Source organism: Poecilia reticulata, chromosome 3 (assembly GCF_904066995.2).
Source record: "Poecilia reticulata chromosome 3, P_reticulata-male-v2, whole genome shotgun sequence".
Taxonomy (NCBI): Eukaryota; Metazoa; Chordata; class Actinopteri; order Cyprinodontiformes; family Poeciliidae; genus Poecilia; species Poecilia reticulata.
Window position 1 is genome coordinate 14,513,684 of NC_088832.1, and position 22,394 is coordinate 14,536,077.

At 40.4% G+C, this 22,394-nt stretch overlaps 2 protein-coding genes across 3 annotated transcripts in view; both read right to left on the bottom strand.

The window, feature by feature from the left end:
• Window positions 1-1,756: 1,756 nt before the first annotated feature.
• Window positions 1,757-10,838, bottom strand: pros1 (protein S). The gene is made up of 14 exons (XM_008404382.3): window positions 10,643-10,838; window positions 9,944-10,101; window positions 8,964-8,988; window positions 8,786-8,869; window positions 8,582-8,704; window positions 8,307-8,432; window positions 7,247-7,375; window positions 6,779-7,019; window positions 5,665-5,851; window positions 5,321-5,482; window positions 5,058-5,226; window positions 4,325-4,461; window positions 4,010-4,238; window positions 1,757-2,545 (listed from the first exon to the last, which is right to left on the bottom strand). The coding sequence occupies exons 1-14, from the start codon at window positions 10,719-10,721 to the stop codon at window positions 2,367-2,369; spliced, it is 2,028 nt and encodes a 675-aa protein (XP_008402604.1). The 5' UTR covers window positions 10,722-10,838; the 3' UTR covers window positions 1,757-2,366.
• Window positions 10,839-11,921: 1,083 nt separating this feature from the next.
• Window positions 11,922-22,394, bottom strand: part of rasa3 (RAS p21 protein activator 3) — a 43,228-nt gene continuing 32,755 nt past the window's right edge. The window contains exons 16-25 of one of the 2 annotated variants that reach the window (XM_008404379.3): window positions 22,238-22,315; window positions 22,032-22,109; window positions 21,557-21,630; window positions 19,569-19,628; window positions 17,656-17,762; window positions 16,828-16,910; window positions 16,526-16,734; window positions 16,330-16,433; window positions 16,051-16,234; window positions 11,922-15,289 (exon numbers count right to left, since the gene is read on the bottom strand). In XM_008404379.3, coding sequence (XP_008402601.1) covers window positions 15,214-15,289; window positions 16,051-16,234; window positions 16,330-16,433; window positions 16,526-16,734; window positions 16,828-16,910; window positions 17,656-17,762; window positions 19,569-19,628; window positions 21,557-21,630; window positions 22,032-22,109; window positions 22,238-22,315 — 1,053 coding nt within the window. In that variant the 3' untranslated portion in view covers window positions 11,922-15,213. The remainder of the gene's footprint in view (window positions 15,290-16,050; window positions 16,235-16,329; window positions 16,434-16,525; window positions 16,735-16,827; window positions 16,911-17,655; window positions 17,763-19,568; window positions 19,629-21,556; window positions 21,631-22,031; window positions 22,110-22,237; window positions 22,316-22,394) is intronic. The other variant, XM_008404380.3, reaches the window with a different exon arrangement.

A 22,394-nucleotide genomic window follows, 5' to 3' on the forward strand; every position in this document is an offset into this window, starting at 1 on the left:
TCCCTCCCTCTCCTCAGCGAGTGTACACGGCCACCCAATTATACACTGGAAAAAACTGATTTCACCTTACTTCAACTATTGGCTTAGATGGAATGCAATGCAGACAAGTAATGCGGTGTTTCTGTTCAAGTTAGGAATGTGGCTCTCCATGTTAAAACTGAATATAAGTTTTGTTTTTGTTGTTTTTTGGGGGGTAAATTTTAAAATGATCAAGGTGACCGATTCAGGGGTAGGGATGACCTAATGAGTGGTCAATGTGGGTTATTATTATGTGGTCCTAATCCTACCTTCAGTCTGCCAGATAATCTGTGAAAGGAGCCAAAGATTAGGGTAATGGCAAGGAGGCCTACCAACCTCAAAGACTTGGAGCCCACACCACTGATAAATTGTCAAAACAAGTTCAAATCAGATCAGCGATGGTAAGAAGAGATTGTTTACTGTAATTACAATACAGATATTAACATTGTTATTAAGAAAATGTCATGAACTGGAAATCTGTAAAAATATCCCACCTTTCATTCAATTACCGCTGTAGATCGCCACCAACAATCCTGCAAGGACAAGTGGGTAAAGGTAGTAATTGGACATATAAATAAACTATTGAGAAAGTTTATATTTTCGAAATTCATATTCTGTTTACATTTTACTATTGTTTTTTGAGAAATGTCAAAATTTTCTATCAGGGAAAAAAATTATTGGTTGAATGAAAACTAATTTAGAGTTAATCAGCCAGGGGTTTGAATCATTTTTGACTGAACTGTTTTGTGAGACTTGAATTGTTTTTAACATTAAGCTTGCATATCCATTCACAAGAGTATTTAGAAAAGTCACATTCTCTGAAACGTTTTTTTTTTTTTTTCTTAATGGCGGTAAAAAATGTTATTTTTACTTTCATATAAGTTCTGTCCTTTCTGGTCTAGTGACGCAGTGGAAATACTGTTGCGTAACTCAGAAAACCTCCCGCAGTTGTTTTTATTCTTGCCAAAAAAATTTTTTTGCCAAGAAATCATTTTTAGTTTGTTTCATTTCCTGTAAATTAGACGCAAACAGTTTCATTTTCATATTCTAGATACTGTACACAATTATCATCCCTTTTTTGAGTTACATTTCTGTTTTAGTTTTCATTTCTGCTCCTGTGATTTTTGTCTTTTTGGTATTGAAACATGAGCAACATGGTACCCATCTACCATGTGAACACAGTTCTAGTGAGGATTAAGAATAAGATTTGTGCTCTTATTCAGACTGACCCTAACTTTTAAGCTTTAGCTTGAAAAGTTTTCAACATTTTAGTAGGAATAAAATGTCCATAAAATAGTTTTTCAACTTAACTCTTTCTTTTCAAACGTGTACTGAAAGCACAGGGGAATAATTCACTTTGTTTTGAGGTATTTTTTATATGTCAAATTGATCAACAGAATTGGTGTTATTTTGGCACACAAAGTTGGAAAAAAAACTGCCTTGTTGAATCCCATTTTTCGTCTTAAGTAATGCAAGCTAATCTGCAATAGGTACCCTAAATCAGCAGGAATGCTTGAGAATTCACAGAATAGATTTCAAAATTTTGGAGAGGTTATTTAAAAAAGTGCTTACTATTAAATTAGCAAATTCCTACTGTTTGCTGCTGTCACATTTCATACACATGACAGCATAATTTTAATCAGTCAATATACCTGACCCTGTTCTGTTTAATAAGTTTGAATTTAAACTCAGTATTATTTGAGGCAAGAGGACAGAATTAATAAAATGTAAGAACCACTGCTTTAATTAGGTTTTATTAAAATAAACATTGAGGGAAAAAAAATACACCAGGAAGAACTACACGGTTTGTCTTTTATATACACTGTGAATTGTGCACCCATAATATCATCAACCGAGCTGAAGACCAAAAGTTTTGATAACTGTGTGACCCAGATCAGTACTGTAGATCCGAAGACACATGAGTCGGAGGCCTCCAGGTTCTGCCTCTTTTTCTGAGACAGACACAGATAGGAACGTGACTGCGGCAAGGACAGGGTACTATCAGAGCATGGCCAACAGTGACCATTTGTTTATTTATCCACACAAAGGCAACCGTATGTTGCTCAGTACAAACTGCTACTGCAGAACCCAACTCTTTCTGTCAAAATATCTTGAAAAATTTTACATTTATTGCAACAAACTGCTACAACCATAATGTCCAGCTTTTGCTGAAGCCAAGACCAACCAAGAAACCCGGAATAAAAAGGGTGAACAAAGTTACACAGCATGGATGAAGGACAGCTCTTAAAACCCCATTTTCTACCTGACACATCCCCAGAGGTGTCCCCTGCGGGGTGTTGGCTAATTTGAGAAGTTTTTTTTAATGGTTTGCTAATTAAGGTCATTTCCTATGCAGGGCGATGTACATCAGGGTGTCCTGGGTCACTGACAGGAGGACAGGAATGAGATTTTATGCTGTTGTGTTTACTCAGTGCTTCGTCAAAGTCCAGCTGTCTGCCATTTATGCTGATGTCCATACAGCCGTGGTAAAAGGCTGACACAGGCGTGGCAGGCAAAGGGACGTCAGCTGAAAGAGAGTTGGGGAAAAAAAAAAAAAAAGCTCATAACTGGGCATAAACATAAGTGAAGTCTTTAAAGCTACTGGGATTTTTTTTTTTATAAAATCATTTAAATTGTCTTTATGTATAAAACAAAAAGTCCACAATTGACTCATAACTTTCCCTTCCTGACCATTGGACAGGCAGGGTTTCCTGTTTTAGAATAACCAAAATTGCTTTTGTGTAGCCTTTTCAAAATGATAACAGAAATTTTAGAGAAGTCTTTATCAACAGTTTACTGAAACCTTTCGGCTGTATTAATCAAACAACCTTTGCTTTTCCTCCACAAGCTTCTCGTCTTGCTTTTTGGCTTCTTCCTCAGCGAGTGGCCTTTCAGCACATTTCAGTTCCTGACTTGCTTCACTGTGGATCATGGCATTCTCTCACTGGCTTCAGTAACCCTCATGACACCTTTTGGTTTTGTTCTGGGACACATTTGCACATTTTGCACCAAAACAAATTCATCTCTGGGACACACAACACATCTTCCTCCTGAACAGTGAATACCTCCTGGTGTGTATACCTTCGTATGAATATGTCACTTTTAGGTATTTGGAAGTTGTACACAAGAATTCAAACACATGAGTTCCAGAGTCCTCTTCGTGATATCTCTGCTGGTTTCTTTTCTTTTCTCTATCTTACCACTCTGGCATTAAGCAGATAGGAATAAGTTTGGTAACTAACCAACTGAAAACGGCAAACATTTGGTCTGAATTAATGCCAGAAAAACAAGTTGCATGCATAAAACATGTCATATTTGTTTTGTTTTTGTTGTTGTAAAATGTCATTTAATCAGGATAAAGTTCACACTCCCCTAAACAAGCTTCCCTCCTTATATGCCCCTTTCTGTGACATCACATCAGCCAAATGACAACTAATCTTTTCAATGCGTCCATTTGAATACATTTTCTTTCTTCTTGTTTTTTAATATATTTTGTTCTTTCTTCTTGTTTTTAATCAAATTCTTATAGTGTGTGTATAGTGTTTACACTAAAGTTTGATAAATAGCTCAATTGTTATGCCTCTTGTAACACAAAAAGCAGAATTGGCAGTGTCTTTTTTTGTCTTTTTGCTTCAATGCACTTCAGAAAAATGTAGTAGCTAGTAAAATCCTGCAGTGGGAATCCATGCTTCATTACTCAGCAGTGTTTTTACTACCAATGAACATTTGCTAGTGAAAAATGCATCACTTGATAGAAGCTCAAACAACTGATTGTGTTGATTAAAGCAATAAAATATTGCACACTCTACTAAGTCTTGCCACACTAAAGTATCTGTTTCCTCCTGGCAGTGCTATAGCCCCACCCTGAGGCTGAAATGTGTAAGCTTTAACAGATCCACCACATTCCTAACTTACATTCCTTCCTTAAGATTCATGTCTGGGCTTCTATCAGACTTAAATGTGAAGTTTTAACCTTTGTTCTTTAACTTACATGGTATCCCGCCAATGTAAGTGCCTATGGGGTTCTGCATGGTGGTGTTGAGCTGCTCCAGGGCCTTCTGCAGGGTTTCAGACTTTATGTAGCCAACAGTGGAGGAGTTTGCAGAGATCTGGATTTCGGTCGGAGTCACGTTCAGCTGCACCATCAACCGATCAGGGTAACACAACATAAGCGAGTCCAGCGTGGCCACAGAGACACCGTCCAGGAACACTTGCAGGTTCTGCAGTGCAAAAGCACATGAAGTTGCAAAAGCTTTATCTAATGCGAACAGGAGTTTATTTCCAATATCAGTATCGATTAACTCACTGCATCTTCTTCCTCCTTCGTTACCACAGCAACCGACAGGGGGACTGTGTTGTTGTAGACAAGAGCGAGGAGGACGCCTGTGCTCCTTGATGGACGGATGTTCATCATTATATCCACCTTCCAACTCCCAGAATCACCTATTTATGCAAAAAAAAAATGCATAATTACTGTTCAAATTAAACAGGATGATTCAGCTACCTTCAAATTCATAGGCTCCAAATATAATATATCTTCAATTAGTGGTAAAGAATCTGAAGCTTGTTGGATTTTATATGCCATCTGGAGATTACTCAATTATATCTCACCAATTCAAACTTTTGGCTTGTTTATCCAGTCATGGTGTGTCACCAAACCTTGCTCCAAAATGGTTTTTTCAGTGAAATCAGTGGACTTTGTCAACATGAAGCTAATTTTTAGAACTATGGGACCAAGTACTGAGCAATTTGGAAAGCGCCACTCTGCAGAGTTCGAGTATTAACCTCGACCTGAAGTTCACCTCTGATTTCCAGTTGAGTCTGTGTAAGTTTTACATTGAAGCCTGAGGGTTTTCTTTTTCCAAGCAGGATTATTTTTCAAATATATTGTTTCTTTTTATACTGAATTATTGCTTTCTTAAAACTAAGAGAGCATATTCAACTGTACAGTCAGTCCTGCTGCAGCACCCTATGATTCCTCAAGCACACACTCAAAGCTTTCCCACAGGGATTAATAAAGCATGACTTAACTTACTCACTGTAGTCTATGTCGAAGTGTGCCAGTCCGGCCCCTGAGAAGAAGGACCCTCTTTCCACGTAGATGAAGCAGTGTTTGCTCTCCTTCTCCTGAATGATCTCTTTGACGCCGGATGCCCCCTGGTTCATCAGGTTCCAGCCACGGATGCAGCCGTCGAGTCGGGGATTGATCTGATGGAAGAACAGTTTGGATTTTATGTGTCAAACACATCCACTTAGCCCTGTCTGCGATCGTTATTTCTCTGCTGTGACAGGGCCAGCTTACAGGCTTCATGACGTCTGTGCGGTTGGGCAGCCCGGCGATGTAGACTTTGGTCTCCAGTTTGCCGTTGACTGAAGTGAAGAGATTCTCGGGGCTGTTGATGCTCATCACGGCCTCCTTACTGATCTTCACGCTGATGCTGCTTTCCAGCTCGTCCACCGAGATCTGTGCACCACACAGACAATGCATCACTTTGCGTTAGGCTGACGCCTTACAGCTTTCAGAGCAGAACCTCTGTAATCAGTTCAGCTTATCGATCAAGACATCAGAAACCTCTCCGTCAGCTAGAAGGAAGGAACCAGCTTTTTCTGGGTGCAGCAATTTACTGACGTGTCGCACTACCTTACCACATGCCACTGTCCGTCATTGATGGCTTGTCCTCCGCTTGTAACCTTGTAGGTGTGCTGGTTTTTAAACTGGACTTCAATGCGGCCAGCCCTCAGTCCCAACATGAACCACGAGTCAGGGGCGGACTCGGCATACAGAACAACTCCCTCTGGGTCAAAGGTTCGGAAGTCAAACTCGGCTGCGAATCTATTGAAGATGAAGAAAGATGAAAAAACCCTCTGGACAATCATGACTGTCATTATGGACGTAGTCATGGTAACAGTATCTTCAGCATCTCTTATTATGCTACAGAGACTTCAGCATAATTCATGTAAAGAAAAGAAAGAACTGCACTGTTTTTATTCTGGTGTTTAAGATGGATGAAGTATTTGAATAACTGTGGCTATTGCACCACCATTGATTGCTTAGTACTTCTCAACCAACAAATCTGGGCCCTAAAAGAAGTTTGTTAAGGCTGGGTGAGTATGCAGGAATAGCCTAATGCATGAAACCCATTTGAGTTGACAAAATGCGGATCATATATATCGGCAAAACCAGTGGGACATCCTTTATATGTCTAAAAGGTGTTTATTATAGTTCTTGTTATAATGTCAATTCACAAAATGAAGCAAAATATTCTAAAAATCTATAATTCATGTGGACCATACCATCTGTGGTTACATTTTCACAGTTTTATTTCCATAAAAGTCCAATATGTTGTTGTCCGCCTTGTCAATGTGGTATAAAAATGGTCTTAAGAATGCTTTAACCAACAAAACCAAAAGTGCTGCTAAGCCACAAATTCCACCAACAAGACAATACAAACAACAGCAAAAAATACAGGACTGAATCATTAAGAAACCAAATTTAACCAGTCATTCAAGTCATTAAAGTACTAGGACAGTTACGACAATAAAATCCAATATTCCCTAAAACAAACCAAGATATACAGATGAATAAAGGAACAGAAAACTATTTCAAAACCCAAAGGTGACAGCACTTTTTGCTAGGGAGCTAGGGAATTTTGTTTCATGTGTAGAAAACATCCGCAGTCTCAGAAATGTTCACTAAATGTAGAAAGACTGAACCACAGTTGCACTCATCAGCATATGCTTAGGTTTGTTAAACACCTACTTTGTGTTTTCAGGAAGGCGAAAGCGCAGGTGGATGACTGGTTTGCCTGCAAACTGCTCCCCTAGGTAAAGCATCTCGGGGTGTTTAAAGTCCGTCAGGTCCACGCAAACGGGGATCCTCTCGCAGTATCGCTTGTCTGCCGCCAGCTGTAACCCCCGACGGCCGTCACAGTGGCACGAGTAGCTGCCCACCGTGTTATGACACGTCCCGTCACACGAATGCGTCTCACACTCGTCCACATCTGCAACAACAAGAGGAAAATTTTAAAGACATTCGGATTGCTTGGTGAAATACACGAGGAGATAGCCTCAAGTGTAAAATAATTACAGAAAAACAACTGGAAAGCAAAAACAACTAGATAAAAGTAAAGAAGGTTTCACATGCTGAGACTCACTAATGTATAAAACACCTAAAATTACATTATGTGCATGTCAGGTGGGACAGAGTCTGGCAGGGTAAAGTTCTCACCATTGCATGTCCTGGAAGTGAAGTTGTATTTAAATCCGAGGGGACATTGACACTCATACATGCCTGGTGTGTTGACACATTTAGCTGGTTGTTCACAAATACTGGGGTACAACACACACTCATTGACGTCTGGAAAGAAACACAATAACAGTCTTGTTAGACATCAAAATATAAACTGCTTAAGGAATATTCATAAGGTTTACAAGATAAATCAAATGTACACCATCTCTGGTAAAAAACAACAACAAAAAAACATCTCATTTGGGATTTTATGTGACACTTTAAAATGTCATGAGATTTAGATTAGAATCAGTTTATAGCAACATTGCAAAGTCTGTCTGCAAACTTTGAATCTTTTAGGTGTTCTGACATTTTATGCGCAAATCGCACCGGATGTAAAATTATTATATTATCATGACACATTAAAATAATATAATTCTGAGTAGGAGCTGGGGTGAGCAAATTGGTTTTCATGGTTTGTTTACTTGTCGGGGCACGCAGTGGATAGCAGCAGAAACTCAACATGACGCTCACATGCACATGCAGCAGAGCGGCTTACTTACTCACTCACTCCCTGCAACACGCCAAATGAAAACAGAAAGCCAAATCATCAGACCGCCTGAGTTCATGTTTGTGAAGACTTTGTACTGGACAACACTCAAAAGATAAACAGTGAGCTCCCACACAGAACAAAACAGGAAATGTCCAGATGATCAAAAATGGGACAGCGGACATCTAAAAACCGTATGCTATTTCAAATAGCCTAGAGCTATTGGGCTGTTTTGGTGTTTTCAGCAAACCTGCTGGCCCGTCGGGTCAGAAATAACAAATGATGTGCTCCCTGAGGGCAACAGCTGGGGGAGCAGAGTTTGTGATTTAAGGCATGAAGGGTTCAACTATCCACATGAATAACTAGCAAGAAAAGTATCAGAATGAAAAACAAACTGTCTGTGTGCTCAGCTGTTGAGTAGAAGGTTGTTTTTTTTGACCGTGAAGTTGTAAAAACTTCCAACTTCACCTGCCAGAAATCATAAAAAAAACAAAAAAAAACAGGGCTTACCAACACAGTTGATCTTGTCATTGGTGGCGAAGCCTTCGTCACAAAAGCAGTGAAAACTACCTGGTATGTTGTGACATTTTTGGTTGCATCCTGCTGGAAACTCAGGATCTGAGCACTCGTCGATGTCTGCAGAAACCAGGAGCCATGACAAAGCAAAGTTCAGTCACTAAAAGGGCTTACACTTATATTCAATTAAAGTTTAAAAGCACCATTAAAGTAAGCACTTGTGCTTAAAAATCCAACAAAAAAAAAAAAGTCAATTAATGATAACTGACCATCCTCACAGCGCTTCCCCTTCCAGCCCGGCTTGCACACACACGTGAAGGAGGCCTGGCCGTCGACGCAGCGCTCTGAGCCCTCCTTGTAGCATGGGTATGGCGTGCACTGGTTACTGAGCTCTGGTTTAGGACACACCGACCCACAGGGCATGACGCTGGCAGCAATTCACAGCAAAAGCAGACCCTGCGTTAAAATCTCACCCGTTACGCAGGTTCGAAGGTCGGGCGGGATGTTTGACTGCGAGTTGTGGTTGTTGATGCCGACGCGGTGGGAACCCAAGCACACTGCAGAAAGAAGAAAACGAGTCGCGGGTATGAAAGCATGAGATGCTGAAAATGGCAAAAAAAAAAGAAAAACAATTAAAATGGCAAAACTCACAGACATATTTGGGGTAGAAGTATTCCTGCAAAAAAAAAGTGACAGATTGACAAATGTTAGATGTTTCATACTTCGGGACTTAGAACAAAATACGTCCAAAATCAACCTAGAACCAGTGTTCTGAAGAATTAATTATTTAAGTCACCAGTGCTACAATTATTGGCTTCCTTTGCGTTTGTCCAAAGTTAATGTATCTGAACCAGTGCCTTAGTTTTTATTTACATTTCTTTTAGGTTGATCAGACTTTCCATGAACCTTACATTAACAATCCATGTTTAAATGGCATTTATCCCTACAGTATGTAACAGGAGCATTATGGAACAGGAGGTAAACTAAAACTCTTTGTTAAAGAGCTGCAGGTAAAGAGTGGCATCTTTACCGTCACCAAGTCTCCATAACAACCATTAGATGTTATTTAGAACAACAAACCCTCCAAGTGGGTCTGAAGACAGAAAAAGACTTTAAGTTCTATTGCATGGTGGAGGGACTGTGGTGCTGTGGGCTGCTTTCTATTCCAAAGGCCCGCGGACCCTTTTTAGTTCACACGGCTTCATTGGATTCTTGGATTCTTTGTAAATAAATGTGGCACGAGTTAAAGTCCGAACAATCAGGAGTTGACCCACTTTTTATTCATCTGGTACTCGTGTTGCTTTTCTTTCGATGATTTGAAACAAATGACCTGAAACACACATTTGAAGATGTGAACTTAAGCTTCTCTCAAAGTTTTCAAAGATTTTCACAAATCTGAAGCATGATCTGCAAATTCAACTTCTAGTGAAGCTGGAGGCTTTTTTTTTTTTTTTTGCTTTACATTTCTTCCAACTTCTCTGCCTGTGTGTGTTCTTTCAGTTCTCCCCTATGTTCTGCTTCATTCCCCATTCCTGATCCTCCTCTCCTGTATTTTCTGCTGAAGCTGGTTTCAAAGTCTGACATATCCTGCAAATGCAGCAACATCTGATCTAACCCCGGGGGACCCTTACCGTCTCTGGGTGGTTCTCAAAAATCTCCCTTGCCTCCTCCTTGTTGCACACCTCCTCGATGCACTCCCTCTCCAGGTTGCCCTTCTTGCTCTCCTCGAACAGAGAGTTGGCCCTCCGCTGCCTGCTCAGGAACTGGGAAGCTGTATTCTGGTTCAGGACTAACACAGACACCCCGTTTCAGAAACATCTTTACCGTCTCCAAACAGCCACAGCTTGTTTGTGTAAAGACAATAGGAGATTTGCTGATTTGGAGGTTCCAATAGTGATTAATGCAATATACAAATACAACAAAGCCTGACTGATCCCCGCAGGAATGCAGAGGAGTCTCTTCCCTCATGACAGCTGGCCCATGTGTTTCTGGACTAACCTAATTGCTTCTCTATGAATTGGCAATGAAAAGAGTTCATTGCGAAACCGTTATTTCCCAGAAATAGCCCCCCTAGTTGTTGTAAGCGGCTCATGTAGTCCAGGCTTTTTCTTTCACGGTGTATGAGAGTCATGACCCTTCCGCCTCCCTCTCTGATTATCTTCTTTTTTTTATGTAAAAGTCCTGCAACTTTCTGAGCTGGTTTTATCCAGACTGAAAGCTCAATCTGGGGCCACGGTTTGAGTTTTAATGCGCCCTGACGAGCTCTGCCCCGTTAATGTCAGCAAAAAAAAAAAAAAAAAAAACCCGCAAAATGCAGCGATTGTACTTACATCGATAAGCATCGGCGAGCGCCACTAGTAATACGAGACAAGCCAAGGGTTTCCCAAGAGCCCGCTTCTGCCTCCACATAGTCGAGCCGTTCTTCCAGCTACAGGCCACGGTTTGGCTTAGACTGACCGAGAGCAGGTCGGTAAGACGGGGGGAAGTCGGGGGGCAAACTTTATTTTTCCCGAAAGTGTTTTTGTGTGGGGGGGGGGGTGGGGGGGGGAAGGAGAGGAAGGGAGGGAGGGAGGCAGCTAGGGAGCGCTGCTGACACGCTATTGACGCTCTCTGGCTTTTGTTTACTCAATGTGGCTGAACTCAGGCGGAAAATAGCGTTACTAAACACAATACAGGACAGGGGGCCCACAGCCCACAACTCAACCAATACGCAATATTGCATATTTTATAGTATTTTTAAATATTAATGTCCAAGTTAAACAAGGAATGTCCTTGATTTAGGAGTTTTATCTCCTAAATCACTGGGTGTCCATAGTGCGGCTTTTTTTTTTTTTTTGTGGACGAGCTGAGATGTAGAATGGAGCAAATCTGGCTAGCAAGCATAGGTAGTTGATGCGGGTGGATATTTTCTCCCTCTATATCTATATTCACATTTATTAAGAAAAGTTTTGCATTCATCTTAATTCTGGAGCAACTCGAACCACAAACATCGACCTAATTTTTCTCTAAAGTCATCAAAGGTCATCGGGCTGGACTCAAACCTGTGATGGCTGCTTTGAGGATTAAGGTTTCCATACGTGGGTTGTGTGCTCTGCACCACCATAATGCCCAAAAAGTTAGTTTTAAAAATGTTGGGTGCTATGGTGGCACAGTTAATAAAGTGCAACCCGTGTATAGAGACCTTAGACCCGAATACCAATGCTATATTTTTAAACAGCTGGTTGGGTCTCTGTAAAAACATACTACAGATAACACTGGATCTCTCTTGGTCGGTGTTTAGTCAGAAGAATACATTGCAAAGTAAATTGACAATAGGCAATCTAGCTGTCTTAAATTGTCAAGTTTTTACAATTGGTTTTAAACACACATACAAGCCAGAAGGCTGTTATATGCATGTTTTTGTGGACCAAAATGAGACCAAAATAAAACTTTTAGCAACATTTCAGCATCTTTATCTGGGGAAATGGTGATGGTGGCATAACTGTGAAACATAGCTTATCACACCTAGCACTTTGCTTGACTAAAATATCTCTATAACCTTGTTTCCAGTAAAAACTAACAGAGCACATCTCTTGAGGGAAGTTAAGAACAAATGACACATACACCAGATTTACATTAATATTGTATTCATTTAGTTATTCAGGAAAAAAAAAACACATCACATTTGCACCGTTCATTCAGCTGTTGTATGTACACATAATAACACACTTATTTTAATACTTTTAAAATATTTGTACAAAATACACTGTTCTCCCTTTATACCATCTCTCTGCTATTAGAGGCATTTTCCTGCAAAAAGGTCAGCAGACGCAAACTGTTGATTTGTGGTATTATTGCATATCGTCTTTATTGCATAATTCAGTCCCCCCTTTATTTGGGGGCTTTTGGGATGGAGGAGGTGCTTTTACCGTAACTGCCATCGCTGCACCACCTCAGCAGGCTCTTTACTGGAAAAATTATAATAAATATCAGTCTCATACACCTGAGGAGCATTAGCAACTGAAGAGAAAAAAAGAAAAACTGTTCAGAAGTCAAAGCAACACTGTTTTCCTAATAATTCACAAATGATCATTTACTAGGAATTTCTTTCTTTTTCTAGAGGAGAAGAATAAAATATATTTATAAGGGGAGCACTAAAACAGGCCAAAGTGGGGAAACAGTGTCCTTAGCACGATAGTGGGCAGTGGTTGTTTTTAATAAATGACCTGTTACAAAAGGTTTAAATTAATTGTTGATAAAATCCATCATCAAAACACCACAAGAATACACACAAACACACATGCGCACGTGCACGCACACACACTTACTCCAGTCATTCAGTTCAAGGTTTGCGTATGACAACATAGAAAACAAGAAGCTTCCCTAAAATTCACCACAGTCATCAAAGACGAGAAGAATGTTGCTTGAATAAGCGTTCAGCTGCTTTAAAAACAGTTCAGGCTGAGTTAGACGAAAAATACATCTCTAAATAACAGTTTTTTTATTTTTTTTTATTTGATTGCTTTTTAAAAAGTTGATATTAGAAAAAATCATGACTGGCACTGGTTGGGATCCTGTTTTCACGGGAACACCTGTGAGGCTAAATATACTGTACATGAGCTGAGTTTCAGAAAATACAAAATCTGCTTCTTTTGTTTTCAAGAGTCCATCGGGGCTACGGCTACACTTCACATGCACTGGTTTGGCAAGAGTGAGAGCTCAAGTCAGAGTGGCTGCCTTTGGAAAGAGCGAAGGGACAAAAAGAACCAAGCAAGAACAATAAACCCTGTACCTTCAACGGATTCTGAGCTGGCGTCCGGTAAGATTCACAGCGGACAGCTTCTCAGAGGAATGCACAAAAATAAGATAATTCACAACACAAGGAGGGGAAGAGGAGGCAAGTTCTCCAAGAGGACCCATCGAACACAAGGACTGCACCTTTATGGCAACACAAGTCAGCTCCACACAAACCATGTCAAAAAATACGGCTTGTGTTAGATTAAATGGAATAGTAGGAGGGAAAATAAATCTTTGTAATGGCTTTTTCTAACACACTGCATGTAAATGAAATAAGTAAAGTGACTTTAGCTACCTACACAGAGTAAAAAGAAAAATAAAAAAAAGTCCAAGCAGCATGTGCGATTATAGCTTGAATGGAGAATTTTGTTTCTCAGTTTTGTTAATATACAGCAGCTACATTAGTGTGAAAGCGGCATTTCAATAAAAAATAAAAAAATAAAATGAATATATGTTTATCTGCCTTAAAAATTGGGACTCCAGATCCACAGGTGCTTGAAAGCTTCCAGGGTCTGATTTATTTGAATATTCACCGATGTGCCTTCATGTTTTTTACTGTGTGGCATTATATTGAGATCATTTTCTAAATGCCTCTAGTACAGCTGTGTTCGTAGATTAAAAACAACCGCTCTTTTGCCAAATTTGCACCCAGCTTATAATTTTTTTTCCCATTTTTTTATAATTGTATTTTTTAAGAATTTATATGACACTATTTCCAGTATTTCTGTTTCTAATCTCTGTTTGGGCTACTTGAAATATGAGCGCTAATCCTCCCCGACGGGACCAAAATGACCCAAAGAGTCCTCCAGCTGGTAGATAACCACTTTTAGGTTGTTACACAACATAAACTGATTTTGTATGAAAGGTTTTTAAAGCAGGTACAAAATCATCAGAAGATAGATAGATAGGAAGAGTGGCTCCTATTTTCTTCGGAAACAGAAGTCTACAAAACGACTAAAACTGCAAAAGTACGATGTGGTGAAATGACCAGAACCCTACTGATGGTGGCTCTAAACTGGCAACAAGTTGTATTATCACATGAGAGCCAAACTCTCATGTGATGACACGTTATTATCCAACGTGTCACCAATGCAACCAACATTACACCCAACTTTGTTGGAGTTGAGAGTACCTGGGACTTTGTGGAACTGATTTTAGTGGTGGATGCAGTCAAGTCATGTTAGAGCACACAAAGACTCTGTGTAAGCAGCTAATGACACCAGCAGTATTCTCTTCTATCCTCTATACAGGTCACAGATGTACGTGAGAAACTAAACCAGGCTTACCGTGCTGATGATAACAATGAAACAGAAACATACAATTGTGCGTGGAGTGAGAATTTACAGCTAACGTTGAGCTACTTTCAGATTTCCTTGGTCCCAGTGATCCCTTCTTTTGTCCCCTTGACACTTGCAGCCTTACAAGAGTGGAACTGGGACAAAACAGAACAATAACAAAAAAAAGAAAAAAAGAAAGAAAAACCACACACACAAGTGCATAGGGACAAAGTCCTTTCTTCCTTCTTAAGTTTGGTCTGTCGGAGGCGAAATGCAGTAAAACATTTCACCGATCATTAAGAAAAAAATACACTTAGACAAAGTGTGCTGTGAGGCTTGTTCATCCAAGGATCTGGAGGCAATTAAAGTGCGTGTTGGTCACCATGAACAGTGTCCACTGAAAATGCTTAGTTTATTCTCTCGTCGCACCGCAGAAGGGACGTCAGGGCTGATGTAAGCGTGGTGTGAATGGCTCAGCTTTTGCATCCCTTCTTTCTTTGCACTGATCTGATGTTTGTTTCTCCAATTTTTGTGGAATGCGTTCGGAGACGCTGTTGTGTGGTCCAACCGACACAATGCAGCTCTTAAAGTCTGGCATCGGGTTTCCTTAACAACTGAACAAATCAGTAAATCAGGGGATCCCTGTTGCCAAAGCAGCTCATGAGTTACCTCGGAAAAATTATTTGGCTTGGACGCACCTGTCCTTTTTCATCTTATCTCGAAAAAGAAAAAGACAGATTTACGACTCAACAGAACACCCTGGGCTGCTTTAGAGTTGGGCTTTCTTGCAGTAAAGAAAAAAAATTGCTGGTTCTGGGCAGAAGAGAGAAAAATATGCAGGGCTGCTGCTAGATAGAGTAGGTGGTGTTCTCAGACTGCTGGCGAATGTAGCACTGAAAGCTCTTGTCTCCAATCGGATGCTCCCTGAAAGGACAAAAAAAAAGGTGGTGTGAGGTGTCAGAGGTAAAAACATGCACAAAAGTCTGACATTACATAAACAACTGATGTGACTTAATTCTCAGAGGTGAATGTGAACTTTAAGTTAATCTAGATTGTGTTAATGTTTCAGGCAGTTGTGCAATTCTACCACCTGCTGGCCGCCAATGGTAGTTATTCTCTAAAGACCTGGAGACTCGTTTTAATTTTGTGGCACGTGAAGATAAAGAATGTCTTCAACGGGCCGGTTGTGGCAGAAAGCATTGATGAAACTGCCAACTAACTAGCTGTTAAAATATGCATTTGATGAGAACCTCTCGAATTTAGATATTACACATCTTTTCATATGGATGGTTTTGGCCGTATACAGGTAAAACTACAGCAACTTGATTAATAGAATGATATTCTATTCTGTTCTAAGGTTCTAAGGAACCACATGAAAATTTATGGCTGGCCAGATTTGGCCTATGGGCCAAGAGTTTGAAACATGTGACCTACAAGATAGAAAGCCTTCCAGTGTACAATAAAAAGGCTTAGAATAAATAGTTCATTTTCCACAAATTTAGGTGAGTCGCTACCTTCCTGCAGCCACTTGTGAATTTTTATCATTATTATTATTATTATTATTATTCTGCTGGATGGTTTATTTTAAAGATTTTTTACAAAGCTTTACCAGAAGGGGTAGTGAATGTGAAGGGCACTTCACATTTGACTTAACATAGCAAATGTATCGTATCAGAAGCACATACTGGCTGCCTATCTTTGTCTTCTTGAACTTGTCCCGTTTGTACTTGGTGTGCTGCTGCTCCAGCGTCTGCACAGCCGAGATGATCTGCTTCAGGGTTTTGTACGTCTCCTGGGGGTCGTCGATGACAAAGGTGGAATACTCCTCTTGTTCTGGCCCGTCGTACACGGACTTACTTCCACAGGCCTCTGCGTGGGGGGGAGTCGGAAAGAAAACGAGAGATGAAGTGGAAAATACACACATGTAGAGAGCAGTGCGTGAGGCAGAGCCGCAGGTGTCTGACCTTGCATTTTGATCAGTTTGGTCATGTATGTGCCGAAGAGGGAGTAAATCCTCTCAGTCTCTCTGTCTCCATCTACGTCAAGCTGGATGTTTGCAGGTAAGCCGCTGAAATTAGGTGAACACGTGCACACGGTGAGAGGAAGAGATGGAAAATAAATAGAATCTGATTGTCGGCGTGCTCTGAAGGCTCCGCGTACCCGGTGCAGGGCGTACACCCCGGGGCCGTGTCTGCGGACAGCTTGCAGCAGAGCCAGTGGCCATTGAGGTAGGCTGACGGGTGGTAGGTGCTCAGGCGTTTGCGGTTGCACTGGCTGACTTTGGTCAGGATGTCTATCCAGTCTCGGGCCTCCACACAGTTGTTGGCTTGGATGTAAAGCGCTCGCTCCGGCTGAATGACCTGGAACATCTGGAGGAAGGGGCAGAAGCAGCAAGTGAGCAGAAATATGAAGCGCTTGCAGGGAATACTTTGGAGCATTATCTCGGGAGGAGCGCTCCTCACATTTTTCATCTTGAACGACTCCTCTTCTAGCCTCTCCACGGCCAAGATGTTCTCTATAGGAATGCTGCACAGCGCGCCCTCTCCTGGAGGCAAAAGGTAGCACAATCAGACAGAAGAAGCACAAACTAATCTAAAAAGCCAAGAAAAATGCAAAAAGAAAAAAAAAATGCAAATAATGCTGAGGAGCCAATCAAACAAAGGTATAATCTTATTTCATGGGACAAAAATGCAGCTATCAGATATTTTAATGAAATCATATTTTGGGGATTATGACCCCAAAACACATTATTTTCCAAAATGTCTGCAAGTTGGCTTTTCAGTATCTTTAGTTTGTAGAATATTGTCTGCAACCTATCTGCAACATGTGCTAAAAATACAACTCTAAATAAAGAATTTCAGATTAGCTTCAGTCAGTAGTCAGGGTGGCTGCACAAACTAGCTGCCTGCCGAATAACTTAAATCTGCACCACATGTGGTGCGGGATGAGTGTGCATGCTCTGCACATTCCCACCCCCTCTTCTGCTGAGCCAAACGGAAACGCCCACCAAGACGTAAACCAGGGGTGTCAAACTCCAGTCCTGAAGGGCCGCTGTCCTGCAGTTTTTAGATGTGCCACAGGTACAAAACACCTGAATCAAATGGCTTAATTACCTCCTCAGTTCTCCAGAGCCTTGCTAATGACCTAATTATTCTATTCAGGTGTGGTGCAGCAGAGGCACTTCTAAAAGTTGCAGGACACCGGCCCTCGAGGACTGGAGTTTGACACCCCTGACGTAAACTGACAAGAAAAACGGCGTAAGATCTTTCCGGGGAACTCGCTGAGCCCACCTTTTGTTTTGTGATAGGTGAACTCGTGGTTGGTGAGTCGGAACCATCTTTTCTTGAAGTTCTTTATCCCAAACCGGTTTCTGCCCTGAGCTCTCTTTATCATAAATCTGCAAAAAAATAAGAGCGGAACAAAAAACACAAAAATTAAGCTCAAGTGTTAAACGGAGCAGTTTCTTAAGCAAAATGCACGTAAAGGTTTCGTCTGCAGGGCATATATATTGCTTCATCTATATGTGGGAAAAAACCTCTGAAGAAGAGATTTGACATAAACCTTTTGCAAGAACTTTTGATCTGATTTGAGAGATTTCCGTATTCGGAGTTTCCCATTCTTTACATATGCTAAAATAGTCACAGCTGAAGCAGAAGACTTCAATTTTACAAACCAGTCAATAAGTCAGACAAAGCAGACAGGTCAGCTGAATAAAATCTATCAGTGGTTTTCCATATTTTACTCCCAAAATCAATAAAGTTGCATAAATTATACATCTTCCTAATTGGTGTACAGATGCCTTCTGTTTCATTTCCTTACTATTTAAGTAAAAATGGACTTAGCAATATTTTTTAAGACATGTACTAATCACTCAGCCATTGGTCAAAACTGGTCATTTACCCCTTTATTGTCTCTAACTAGGGACAAATATATAAAATATATTATTTCTTGTTCATAGAACAAAGAAATGTCCTGTTTCTTTGGTCTGTTAATGCTAAAAAAATGTTTTTCTTTAATTTACTTTGTTTAGCTTGTAGTAAGAATCCAACAAGTAAAAACAGCATAATCTTATGTGTAGACGGAAACAATCTTATAATTTATTTCAAACTCCTACCTCTTTTAAGGAAACCTGCAGCACATTGCTTTCATAGTTTCTAACATTTAGTGCTTAAATTCAGCTAAGAGGTAATCCTGCCAAAAGAAAATCAGACTTTAAAGAAAACCTGAAAGTGGTATGAGCCACAAAATCCTCGATGGGAGTCATTTTTCTCCTTTTTCTGAAACCCATCGTGTCATGCAGCACTTTATATCCGAAAAACTTTGATAAAACAACTGAAAGCCCAAAAGATAAAAGCTCTCAAATAGCAAATCACATAAAACAAAATAATAAACTGCTGTCTTATTCATTTTGTGACATTTATGAATCCGTGCTTCACAGTTTGCACCTTTTTTTAAATCAATAATTACATGCACACTAGTACATTCATGTTCTTCCAGTTTCAAGAAGAAAACACCTGCGTTGGCTTAACCAAAGGTTGAGGGTGCTGGTGGAGCTTTTGATGAATATTCATAAGTGTCTCCAGTTTGGCAGCGTGCTTGTTGTTCTTGGTAAAACATGTAAAACCACTGGGCATGACGGCATAAAGGAGAGTAAAGAGCAGGATGACTTTCTACAGGAATACAAGGAACATAAATCTGCAGGAATCTAAACCCCTAAATTTCTCACTATTTCACAGATCCTGGATCAGATCTGAATCCTCTGTTTTGGGCAGTGACATGGTCCCGCTCTGGATGCAGAGAGCGAGGAGCCGGGGATGTGGGCAGATATGAGATCGTGGAAATGTTTGTGAGTTAACTGAGTCTGGCTGTCGTCGTCACACCAAGCGTGTCGGGAATAATGGGACGGGCCAATCTGCGCCATTAACGCCGCCAAGGTAAGCGGGTCTAAAGGCTGACGCTGTACGTCACACGAGCACAGTGGAGTTACCGAATCACACTCTGGGTGCAGAAAGCGTCACCGCATCAGGAAATGCAACAATACTTACAACAGTTTCCTGTCTACAAAGGGATATAAAGTGTCAACAGTTTGCACATAATGACGGTGGGAGACAAATCATTTTGGGGGAAGTCACAGAGCAAACACGAGAGGCAGGGGTGGGAGGGGGGTCACCAAGGCTAAGCCTTTATATGCAGAAGCTCTTACCTGCCCTTTGGGGCTTTAGGCCCCTTCCCATCAACCCTCTTTATAGTCACTTTTACACTCCTACGGCCGGGAGCAGAAAAACAAGAGGGTGGGGTTGTTGATGAGTCAGGTTCTGACCTTGTTAGTGATTACAGATCAACAGCTACTGGGAGTGTTGATGGAAGAGGATCTGTGCTTTGCCTCACGTTAAGGGTCAGAGCTAAACGTTTCAGAGCTAGACTCTGCCATGGTTCCTGTTTCCACTCATTTTATCTTTTTAATTCAGACATTAGAAGAAAATGACTGAAAGGTAACAGAATCCATAAATTAAGTACATTTATTTAAATTTAAAAAAAGTTCTATTAAATGATTAGTTTGTGTATCTTTTTAAGGAAGCTCTAATTAGCTACATTGCTCAACACCACATGACATGTCATCAATCAATCAATCAATCAAATTTTATTTGTATAGCACATTTCAGCAGCAAGGCATTTCAAAGTGCTTTACATAATTACAATAAAAACAGCATGTGACATTAAATAAACAGTGAGAAAGAGAAAGAAATTTAAAAAAAAAGAAAAAAAAAGATAAAAACATTAAAACCCGCACCCCTTTGGGACTTCAGTTAAACGCCGTTTAACTGGGATTCTAACCCTCAGGGTCTTTAGTCAAAAACACCGTTTGACAAGGACTCCAACCTCTAGGTTTTTAGTTGAAACTCCGTCAACTGGGACTCTAAACCCCGTAGAACTTTAGTTAAACGTCGTTTAACTGGGACGTTTTCCGGGGGGCTTTACATCATTAAAATGTAGAAAAGAAATAAAAAGAAATTAAAAACATTAAAGACATAAAAACATGGAAGACATCAAAACCCGCAAGACATCAAAACCCGCACTCTAACCCTAATTTAGCCATAAGCAACTCTAAAACAGATGGGTTTTAAGTTGAGATTTAAAGGCACCCAGTGTTTCAGCTGTTTTACAATTTTCTGGAAGTTTGTTCCAAATCTGAGGTGCATAGAAGCTGAATGCTGCTTCTCCTCATTTGGTTCTGGTTCTGGGGATGCAGAGCAGACCAGAAGCAGAAGATCTGAGGGGTCTAGACGGTTGGTACAACAATAACACATCTGTAAGGTATTGTGGCGCTAAACCGTTCAGTGATTTATAAAATAACATCAGTATTTTAAAGTATATTCTCTGAGCTGCAGGGAGCCAGTGTAGGGACTTTAAAACTGGTGTTATGTGCTCTATCTTCCTGGTTTTAGTCAGAACCCGAGCAGCAGCGTTCTGAATCAGCTGCAGCTGTTTGATTGATTTGTTAGTCAGACCTGTGAAGACGCTGTTGCAGTAATCAATGCGGCTAAAGATAAACGCATGGATGAGTTTATCTAGATCATGCTGAGACACAAGTCCTCTAATGTTCTTCAGGTGATAGAAGGCCGACTTTGTGACTGTCTTAATGTGGCTCTGAAGGTTCAGGTCAGAGTCCATCACTACTCCCAGGTTTCGGGCCTGATCGCTGGTTTTTAGTTGTAATAACTGAAGTTGTGCGTTGATTCGGGTTCGCTCCTCTTTATTATCCAAAGATAATAACTTCTTATTATATTTGTAGGATCCCGCATCTGCGGGATCCTACAGATGCAAAACACCATCAAGTGAAACCAGAAAAAAAAATAAAACTAATGCCGACTAAAGCTTCTGTAAAGCATTCATCCTCTTATATTGTGGCTGAAGTGGAGCATGGGCAGCCATCTTGCCATCTGTTTTCTTTACATTCAGAGAAACACTGAGGTGAACAAACTGCGGCTGACAACTACGGCTTAAGATTTATTTAATTTCACTCGTTAGTGCGGTTAGTCCTTAAATTCATCTCCAACTCTGCTTGCTGTCATGTCTAAAGTTAAGAAACAATTTTGCAACAGCTTCATGGCTCATCTTTACATCTGACCTGTGTATTTATAACGGTTTCATAAAAGTCACATTAAAAACAACGTTAACGGGTCTACTTACCCCTCCTTGAGCATGATCGGTGTTTCAATGCTTTTCTGATCCCATTTGCCAGAAGTGGAGATCAGGTCCAGAAACTGTGAAGGCAAGTGAAGGATGCGTTCGGTCAAATCCCAGATATTCCCAGCGCTCCTTTCATATATTTTATGTCAAACTAGCATTATTTCCAAAGGTAAACTCTTCAGTGTTTTTTTAAGCCAACCTTTAAAGAGTAAATAATGGAAGATCTAGTTCTATGGATGGATAAAATGTTTGGACAATGTGATGAGTAACAAACTCTTTAAATAAGCCTCTTTTCCATTCACACAAATTTATTGCTTTTCCACCAAGAAGCCCTGCTACTCCTTCACATCGTGGACATGTTTTTAAAAACGCAGATCATTTCCCATCTAACCATTTTTCTTCTAACTCATCCCACATAAAAGCCAGTGTCATTGAACAGTCTGCCAAGTGTCTGAGAGAAGAAGCAGACACTCACATTCTTTACAGCATCTGCATATTTCTGCTCATTGAAGTAGTCGTAAAACGCAGCCATGTAGGACTCTTTGAAATTGGCCTTGAAAAGAAAACAACAAAAAAAGTGGGGGATAAAACGGAGACAGGAAGTTAGAAGCTGGTATCTTTGTTTTGAGCTGAATAGCTTAAGAGTGTTAGACAGAACCAGGTTGATGCAGAGCAACTCACAGATTTAGACTTGGCGAGACTTCCAAGAGTCTGTATTGTCTTGGAGATGAGAGTGAGGGTCCTTGAAGTGGCGGGATCCTACAGACGCAAAACACAAAAATGATTATTTATCCTACCCAACTGTGATTCGAAGCATTTCACTTAAATTCTCTCCTCA

Excerpts from the sequence above, each read along its gene's own strand:
- pros1 (XM_008404382.3), bottom strand. The coding sequence starts at position 10,721 with ATGTGGAGGCAGAAGCGGGCTCTTGGGAAACCCTTGGCTTGTCTCGTA. Across the intron at positions 8,433-8,581 it reads GGGGAAGCGCTGTGAGGATG|ACATCGACGAGTGCTCAGAT; the intron begins GTCAGTTATCAT and ends TGGTTTCTGCAG. Across the intron at positions 2,546-4,009 it reads TTACATTGGCGGGATACCAT|CTGACGTCCCTTTGCCTGCC; the intron begins GTAAGTTAAAGA and ends ACTCTCTTTCAG.